The 9,695-nt window shown below is 41.9% G+C and overlaps 1 protein-coding gene across 1 annotated transcript; it reads right to left on the reverse strand.

Annotated features, from left to right (window-relative positions):
* Window positions 1-694: 694 nt before the first annotated feature.
* Window positions 695-3,932, reverse strand: LOC109475145. The gene is made up of 4 exons (XM_019775683.1): window positions 3,864-3,932; window positions 3,223-3,293; window positions 1,914-2,396; window positions 695-776 (listed from the first exon to the last, which is right to left on the reverse strand). Exons 1-4 carry the CDS (start codon window positions 3,930-3,932, stop codon window positions 695-697), a joined length of 705 nt encoding a protein of 234 aa, XP_019631242.1.
* Window positions 3,933-9,695: the final 5,763 nt, after the last annotated feature.

Raw genomic sequence — 9,695 nt, forward strand, 5'->3', positions numbered from 1 at the left:
TACGGGGGGGGGGGGCTGGGGGCAATCTCTCATAAATGAAATCATTAGTAACTTACACTTATCGCCGTTTAGGATCATATCATTTTCTAACGCCCAACTATTAAACTATCTAATTCGGTATCCACATGGGCCATTGGATAAGTGTATATATGCATGTAGTACAAACAGATGTATACTATGCAGCATGAACTGTGCCAATAATTTGAAATGAGATGTTGAGATGTTTATTGTTTATTTGACAGATCTCCATTTAATAGTGAGTACAATACATACTACAGTAGTCTTGAAGTACTTGCACTCGGGCCGATGAAATCAAATTTAATACGGAAGTTTTGCTGTACATTTTACTTAGATTGTGTTAAAAGTGTGCTAAAATCAACCTAATCGTCAACATACTAGTTCCTGATATTTTCACTGTACTGTTACATGTATGTTCACTGTTTTCACTGTCACTTCTGTACCGTTAACTTATCGTTACAGTTACAAATAATTCATGGAATTTCTCTTTCCTGCACCTGTCGCCACCGTGAAAATATAGTTCCGTGAACATGTCCATTTTTCTCAGACCATGAAATTTTGCTACTAACAGTGAACATAAAGTGAATTACAGTACATGTAGTAGATAGTATATTTATAGTCACAAATACAAACAATCTTTACTGTACAACAGACTGAGGTAGATTAGATGAGGTGCTTATGTTGTGGCCCCAGTCTGCCGTTTTCCGACCTCCACAAACAACAGGTTGACGAAGAAGACAGCCAGCACGGCCACACAGCTACGTAACATTAGGTGCCTGGGAAACATGAAATGTCACTTGGTGAGACTTTAGCCTCCTTCGCAGTAGTCTTGTTGGGCGTGGGCGTTATTTTTTTTTCTGTGAGCGACGCGAGTAATATGCCGCCGCGATGGACGATTTGCTGCCGAGGGAGTTTTTGCCGCGAGAAGGATTCGCGCTCCTTTTCTCCACGGCAAAAACTCCCTCGGCAGCAAATCGTCCCTCGCGGCGGCATGTATTTTACTCGCGTCGGCCGCTCATAGAAAAAAATAACGCCGACACCCAACAAGTCTGCGAAGGAGGCTAGTGAGACTTCGTGACATTTGTTCTTCTAAAATCGTCTAAGACTCACAGATCTAAGGTTTTGTATTACTGTATTCGTCATGCCCGAAGGCTAATAGTATACAAATGTAGACGGTATCAAAGAAAGAAATGTAAAGCAATAGGAAACATACAACTACTGCCTGTTCAACTTATACTACTATTAGGCTTGTTATTATGAGGTTTGACTTCTTCTTTGAAGCCAGTGGATAATAAATTGTCCCATGTTCTGCATAATGAGTCGGTTTGGTGATCTTAGTAGGAACGTAGTCTTTTAAATTGTGAAAGGATTGGGCAGTAAAGTATTCATTTGGCAGTATGATAATGGTTCTATCTTGACGTTCACACTTGTCCTCGTGAGGATGATGTGTTGTTGGAGAATGATTGGTTTCTGGCTAGGAGGCCAAGGTCATTATAATGTCCTTGAGGAGACGTATCCGTTACTCATAGACATAAGATTAAGGGCATGAATGAAGAAGGATTAACTAGAAAAGTAACATTTGCAAAGCAAATGCATAATGCTTACCTTCGGAAATGGTCTGCCCTAGCTGTTATTTTTTACTCAAACACATTCACATACATGTACTACGAGTATATGGTGACAGGAGCAGAGCAGACCATGACATTATGTAACCCAACACCAGTTACCATGGTGACAGACGTCAACAAATCATGTCATTGGCCAGGTCAGAGGTTAGTGTTTGGAACAGAAGAGGAAGAAACTGAGTAAAAACAATATGTTTTCCTTCGGTAAACATAACAAGAGCGTGACATTCCCATTCTAAACACGGATGTATTACCACAATATGTACTTACCGCATTCGCTTGTCTTGCCGAACCGGCACCGCTGTTCGCTGTTCTGTAGCGAGGCGGAAGCGTTTGAAGCAGGAGCGATGACAGGAACATCGCGGCCGTCCCCCGCCATCCCACCGCCTGTATTTCACCCTTGGTTCGGTGGGCGACACCTCACCCGTTGATTCACCTGTAGAGATGACCGGCGCCTGTAATATAGTGTCTTTTTCTATCTGTCTGTTTGATTCAGTTGGTTTCATTGGTGGCAGACGCGGATAAGCATAGTCTAGGATGAGTTGGACCAGGGGAGACAAGACGTTGCAGACGGGGAGGGACTCTTGTTCTTGGGGATGGTCCTGACACGCCCACCCGGACCAAGACGAACCAATCAGAGGCCACTCCATCTCTGATTGACAGGTTTGGAAGTCGTCGTGGGAAGGAGTGGTGGCCGGGCGCGCTGTGTGTTCATCATCAGAATGGTCGAGGACTGGAACCAATTTTCCAGCTCTAAAAAAAAAAACAAGTAGAGAATTAAGGGTTAATGACCCGCCCCGAGGTGAATATGGTGTGACAAAGCCTTGGCAGTTGCTATAACCACCGAATGAAGCCACCGAGTGAGCGAAGCGACGCAACAAGGAAACGTGCTACAAATGTTAGCAAAAAGAGTCAACTCCCCTGCAAATGGTTTGCTCCGGGCCGTGCTTTATTGTGCAACAAAGCACACTTGTGAGAATAAAACGCACCTGGCAATACTTGTATCATGCTAACTGTGACATTATGGCATCATAATCAATATGGAATGGGGGCTTCTGATTGGTCAACGCCACCTGGCTATATGATAATACATATTGAATCACAAATGAGAAGACACCATCCTCACCAGAATTGGATTGATAATGTCGATTGTCAGCGTTGTCCTTTAATGCCAATTCTTACTTAAAGCCGAGGGAAACCTAATAGTTTCTGTACGTGTATGTTGTGAGGATTGTTATAAGGTAGTAGCCTCTACCAGGCACCGCGGATCGTTGGAAAAACAGTAGAAATTGGCCGAAATAAAGGGATAGTATACCAGAGAAGATCCGGGCCATAGAAGCTCCAATTTGTGACCCACGGAGCCTGTGCGGAGTCGCAAGCTTCAAACGATATCAAATTAATCCCCCTATTATTCGTACAAAGAAACTTTGGTCGTGGGTCGCAAATTGGAGCTTCTATGGCCCTGGATCTTCTCTGGTATACTATCCCTTTATTTCAGCCAATTTCTACTATTTTTCCAGCGATCCGCGGTGCCTGGTAGAGGCTAATAAGGTAGCTACAATATTGACGACTTACGTACCGAAAGCGAATGATTGTATCTGTAGGCGCCGCGTACGAGATGTACTCTGCTTCCCATCTGGCATAGCTCATCTGTTGAAATATAAAACATCGAGTATGAATGGGGAAAGTCTTATGTTGTATGTAGTATATAATCATGTGGATAAATCGGAAGATCTTCCTAGATTTACGAAAGTGATTGATTATTCAAAATCATATTCTGTAAGGTTCGGGCTTTGATAGTAGTTAAATGTACATCAAATTTTTTTCAACCGAAACCGAGAAAATCGTAAATGTATAAATGTATATTCGCCTTTATAAATATACAACAGAAGGAATACAGAATTTCAAAAAAAGGAAAATTTGCGGATGCACCTATGTTTTTAACAGATACCGCTCGTAGACGTTATAGATAATGCAGGTTTGTGATGTTCACCATTGAAAACGTGATACTTGATTGTATGACTCTTTTCAAATTCTGTGCTATACATGTAGTACCGGTGCTGCTGGTGGATTCTACGCCATTCTTGTATATCAATATGCCTGCACCTGACAAGGACACAACTGTTTTCATTCGTTCAAACTTTTATAAAATCAACACTATAAAACGGAATACGATCACAGCGTTTTGCTCTACAAGAATGGAAGCGAGGGACACTTTACCTTCTGTAAGGCAGAAAAGCACAGCAACAGAGGAACCCATGGACCGGTGAGACGTGACATGTTGACCATGTACTCCAACTACGCACACGCACGCCGGTACACTGCCGTGTGTTTTCTCCTGGCAACCGACGCCACGCCCACCATCTAACTTACCGTCATATTTACGACCAATCACGTCGTGCCTATATCCTCTGGCGAGCTCTCGAGCTCCTAGCTTCGACAATCTTCGTAAGGCCACAACAAGTAAATTTTATGGATGACATCCTCCGCCGACTCCAAATCTAATGCGAGCGGGCGAAAAAAACAAGGTTCCTACATTAATATATTTTAAAATGTTGACTCAATCATTGTACAAATGGTTTTTATTCAATGCGAACATCATATACACAGCCAGCATCACTACATCAAAGTAAGAAACAAAACATTAAATCAGAGCCTTTTCTTGTCTCATCTCTTCAGTCATCTGCCTCCCGGCATGGCAAGAGACATCTTTGCCCATTTTCGGCATATTGACCACTGTCAGAGGGCGGGAGGGCAACAAAATGTCTTGTTTTTTTTTTTTTTCAAAATCAGGCGAAAATTAATGCGCGCGCTGATGTCATCCATAAAAATTACTTGCTGTGGCCTAACGACGAAATAATGACTGCAAGATGGAAGAACTTCGGTAATCTCCGCCTCGCTACGACTACTCGACAGAACTTCAGAATGGATTTTAGGAGCGCTCGTCGGCAGAACGTACAGCGCCTGCGCGAAACCACGATTTCCGTTGGATGTTTTGTCAATGTTGCATCAGAATTTTGTCCGTTGCAGACGATATTTTTTCCTGCACCACCTTTTATAACTATTGACCGGAAGCCATCCTTAAATACAACAATAAACAATATTAGGGGCCGGAAATCTCGACCAAGGGCATGTGGCGTCATCCCCTGAACGGTCTGAATTGCAGTGCTCGTCAGGAGCTTGCTCATAACGTAAGGCCACAGCAAGTAATCTTTACGTCAGCGCGCTTATCAATTTTCGCCTGATTTTGGAGAGAAAAAAAACAAATTTTATTGCCTTCTGACAGTGGTTAGCATGCCAAAAATGGGCAGATGTCTGTTGTCATGCCGGAAGGTGGATGACAGATAACTATGTAGCTAGGAGACAAGAAAAGGCTCTGATTTAATGTTTTGTTTATTACTGTGATGCAGTGATATGTGACGCCGGTTGTGTATATGTGATGTTCCCGCCGAATCAAAACCATTTGTACAATGATTGAGTCAAAATTTTAAAATGTAGGAACCTTGTTGTTTTCGGCCCGCCTTGTTTTTTTTTTTGCCCGCTCGCATTAGATTTGAAGTCTGCGGAGGATGTCATCCATAAAACTTACTTGCTGTGGCCTAAACGAAAAATACAGCTCTCCTGAAATACCGTCTCGAAATCAGCATCTCCCAGGTGTTTATGAGATGTTGAGTAGTACATCCTTACTGACGTATACGATATTAAAACCCTTAGAAACGGAAAGCAGCTCGCCCGCACAATCGGATCATCGCTGGCTGAAAGGGATTATCTATTGATTACACTAAAACCTATTTTTCATAGAACCTTTTTACTTAATATGTAGTACGGATACTCGTCTTACTTCTGCCACTGATTCATAATCGAGACAATTCCAGCTACAAATCTAACTGCTAAAAGGGAGGATCTGTAGCGACTGTTACTGCCTGCTAGCCGCTAGTCAGTGCAGCTTGTGTTAAAGGTGCAGTGCAGTTTTTAGGTCTTGGAAAACAGATTTTTCAAAGCCAATATTCTAGTCATTTATCTACATACTCAGTTGAAAAAAAAACACTATCCCAATGTATATTGACCCTCATGGAGCAAACTTTCCCAAATTTCTGACAGAAAATGGTTACTGGAAGGGCCCTGGGCTGATTTTTAGGGTACCACCCAGATAATAAAGGACTCATCTTTGGGCTTGTTTTTGCAGTTTTAAATGCTCAAAGTATGAAATGCTGATTTAAATGTGCTGTGAAGTAGTGTGTGTCAATATTACAAAGATTGCCTTATTCAGAATATTTCCAGTTTTGCTGCCCTGAAATCGCATTGGATGCCTTTAAAGGCATCGAATGAAATTTTAGGGCGGTAGAACTGGATTTTCAAAGTCATGATTTCGGGTAATTCTTTTGATGCAGTAAGTTGAATCAAGTCTATTCTATAGCAAACTGATATCTGGAGGCAAAAATGAGATGTCGCTGAGGGAAAACGGTTGATAGTTTCGTATGGTACGATGGTTCTAGTAGCCTGGTATCCAGTCTGATCGTGGTCGGCGCCGTAAGAGCTCTGGCCCGCCCGCCTCACATAGGTTTCCCGGTGTGTATTTCAAGAGAGATTAATTAGCCCTCCACGTGTTGGGGGGAAACCAAATCCCCAAGCATACTGTCTCTGATTAGCGTAACACTCCTACCGGGACGGTCTGTTGCACTGGGCGGGGGAAGCTCTTAGAGGCCCCGAAGACACAACCTGCCTGAACACCCCAATACCCCCAATCACGATCAGACTGGATACCAGGCTATGGTTCTAGCCATTTATGGGTGGTACCCAAAAAATAAAGAGGCGCATCACGTAGCTTGTTCCTGGGCTATTTCAAACGCTTCAAGTATGATATGCAAGTTCTGTAACAATTCTTGTATTGAAGATGAATCGCATTTTATGCTTGACTGTATACTATATGATAACGAACGTAAATCACTGTTCAGTTCAATTAAGCTCGACAAAAAATGTAAAACATTATCAAAGGAAGACACTTTTAAATATATCATATCATGTACAAATATAGACGTCATCAATGAAGTATGTAAGTATACTAGTATTTCAAAATGTGTCCAAAAAAGAGAAGAAGCCATTAGAACTTAGATCTATACCACTTTATATGTATATTTCTTTTCTAGCATTGTGTAGGGGGTAGGACTTGTACACATGTGGTGTCACATCTGGTATCAATAAAGGACAGGGACCTCTGTCCCTGCACATCAGTCTGGCCCAAGCCGTGGTCTAGTGTGGTCATCTCTATAGCAGCATCCAGCATATATAACACTGGTGGCAGCGTATAGCGCTTTCGAGCGCTCAACCCACGCCATCCCGACGATGCCGCCCGACTAGCCAGCAGCATCCAGCATATATAACAATTGTATACCTTAGACCTGATGTTAGCCTTTCTTTATTACTATTGTTGTAGTACTCTAGTACATTGTACATCCGTGCATTTATCCCCCCGGGGAATGAACATGCAATAAAGTTTCACTAATAATATGTTAGAAGGCTCATTTTCCGTAGCCCGGGAGCAATCCGTTTTTTGTTTTCGGGGTCAGTGCAAGGAGCTCCGTTACAAACCGGATGCCAATGTGAAACCGTCCCACATTACCTACTCCACTGCCCCATGTTCAACTCCAACGCTCTACTCTCCTTGGCAAACTATCCAGGACACACCCTAGATTTTATAACTCTTTCTGACAACGCAAAAACTGACCTTTTACTCCGTGGCAGTCCCGCATTCTCATCAGTTGTCAATTTCAATATATTATCACTTACCCAAAACTTTATCACCACATCAGAACGTTTTTAAAAGATTTCAATTTCCCCGTGTGTTATCTATGTATTGTGTCCTCTCTTTGCCATCATTTATCATTGGGTGGGGAACCGGACTTGCGCTTTTGAATTTCCTGTATTTACTGTTTTGCCTGTCTTAAAGTTGCGTTTGTTTTTTCTTTATTACATGTATTTATTTAGTGGTGCCGTAAACATAAGTGCTTTCCACTTGAGTGTGGCACCACCATGTCTTGTACCTTTCTCTATGTGAATGAATAAAAAAAACAACAAAAAAACCGGATGGGACCCAGGCTACATTCTGCGCTGGTGTGGAGACATTTTACAGATCCCTGTCAGAACTCCATGGGATGATGAAAGCCTTGGTGACCATTAGAGTGGATCAATTGCTCACAGAAGAACGAGAATCAAAGAAGGCTAAAAGGGCAGAAGAAGGCGGCTTGGAGGACAACTAAGAGTTTAAGGCTTGGATTTAGGCACTCGGACAAAAACCATTTACCGTACCACCGGTCAGATCGCTACTGGATTCAAATTGAGATTTATTTTGATGTATTTTCTTTATTTCTTTGTGTGTAAGGTAATTAATATATTCCATCAACAATGTGTTTTTGATACCCAAGAAATTATTACTTTCATCGCATGAAAGTGGCTGCACTGTCCATGGTATACTGAGCTTTTTGTTTTCATAAGGAAACAAGAATTCGGAGATCTCAGACCTCCATGAAATGTTAAATCTACAAGTCACCACTTTTTAGAGGGGAATGAAAATCTCTTTTGAACAAATAAGAATCAAAATTAAAAGACTCCATTTGCCATCTGGTGCACTAATAAAATCGGCTTTTGCAATGTCCTTCTATATCGCACAAGGGCAACAGCTGTCGAGAAGATCGTGTAACGACTAACACCTGCGAAAGCAACGAGCGTGTGGTGAAGAACTGTAGAAATGATGAATGAGTTTCTCACTCTGGGACAAACTAAAGTAACTCCAACCATATCCATGACAATCTGCGGAAACACACACTGACACACACAGACACAGACAGGCAGGCAAAAACACAGTCAGGCAAACACACACACACATACACACACACACACACTCACTCACTCACACACACACACTCACACACACACACACACACACACACACACACACACACAGAGGCAGGAACCACGGCGGTCTGTCACTACGACATTCTTTCCCATTGCTATGCGCGTTCTAAAAGGTATCGGGTTACAAGACGCTATTTTGGCCTGTTTTGGACTACCCGTAAAATATTTGAAAATACACAAATAATATTTAGGGGTAAATTTCGTCAAATTAAAATGAAATTATCGTCTTAACATCCTTTAAATGTTAGCTTTTTATGTTAAATCAATGATTTTTTAAAATTTCGCTCAGAAAGACGATTATTTTCGGGTTTCCGAGCACAAGTCATGTCACGTTTTTAGGCAAACATCGTTCAAACCTGGCTACGTATATTACCCCAGATCCCCGATTTTTATATTTTTCGCAGACTAGGAATAAGACAAAAAATCGTGTTTTAGGGATTTTTTAATTTCTGATTTTAAGTCTAGTTTTTGTCGACATATTGGTGAAAAAATGGCATTTTTTGACATTTTTCTCACTAAATTACCCATAATTCAAAATTGAGGCCATTTTTCAAAAATCCCTAAAACACGATTTTCGGGACAACCGTTACAGTCATTTTGAGCCGTAAATGGGGTATGTTTGACTCTCCATGTTTCCAGGTTTGAACGAGTTTTGGAGACATGTCATATCGCCAGAAAGTGTGCATTGTGTTATTCATACTGGCGTAAAGAATCATTACAGTATTCAAGGTCACTCAAGGATACGACAGTAGCTTCGCTACATGTTACATGTCCACCAAAAATAATAGCGGACATGTACTGTCCAGGAAACTGTTTGTATCTATAGAAAAGTGTTGTTTTTTATCTGTTGCAATGCACGGAGGCAGAAAGGCTTGTTTTGCCGCTTTATAGTAAATGACCGCAGGTGACCCCGAAATAGAACGCGGGTTCGATTCGAATTGCCCAGATCGAACACGATCGAACACAGTTCGGGTTCTATGACATGTGGGAACTTTGCAGCCCAGATTTTACCACCGTGAACACGAACACACACACACACACACACACACACACACACACACACACACACACACTTACGTACACACACACACACACACACACACACACACACACACACACACACACACACACACACACACA

The sequence above is a fragment of the Branchiostoma belcheri genome, unplaced genomic scaffold (genome assembly GCF_001625305.1).
Source record: "Branchiostoma belcheri isolate BF01 breed outbred unplaced genomic scaffold, Haploidv18h27 scaffold103, whole genome shotgun sequence".
Taxonomy (NCBI): domain Eukaryota; kingdom Metazoa; phylum Chordata; class Leptocardii; order Amphioxiformes; family Branchiostomatidae; genus Branchiostoma; species Branchiostoma belcheri.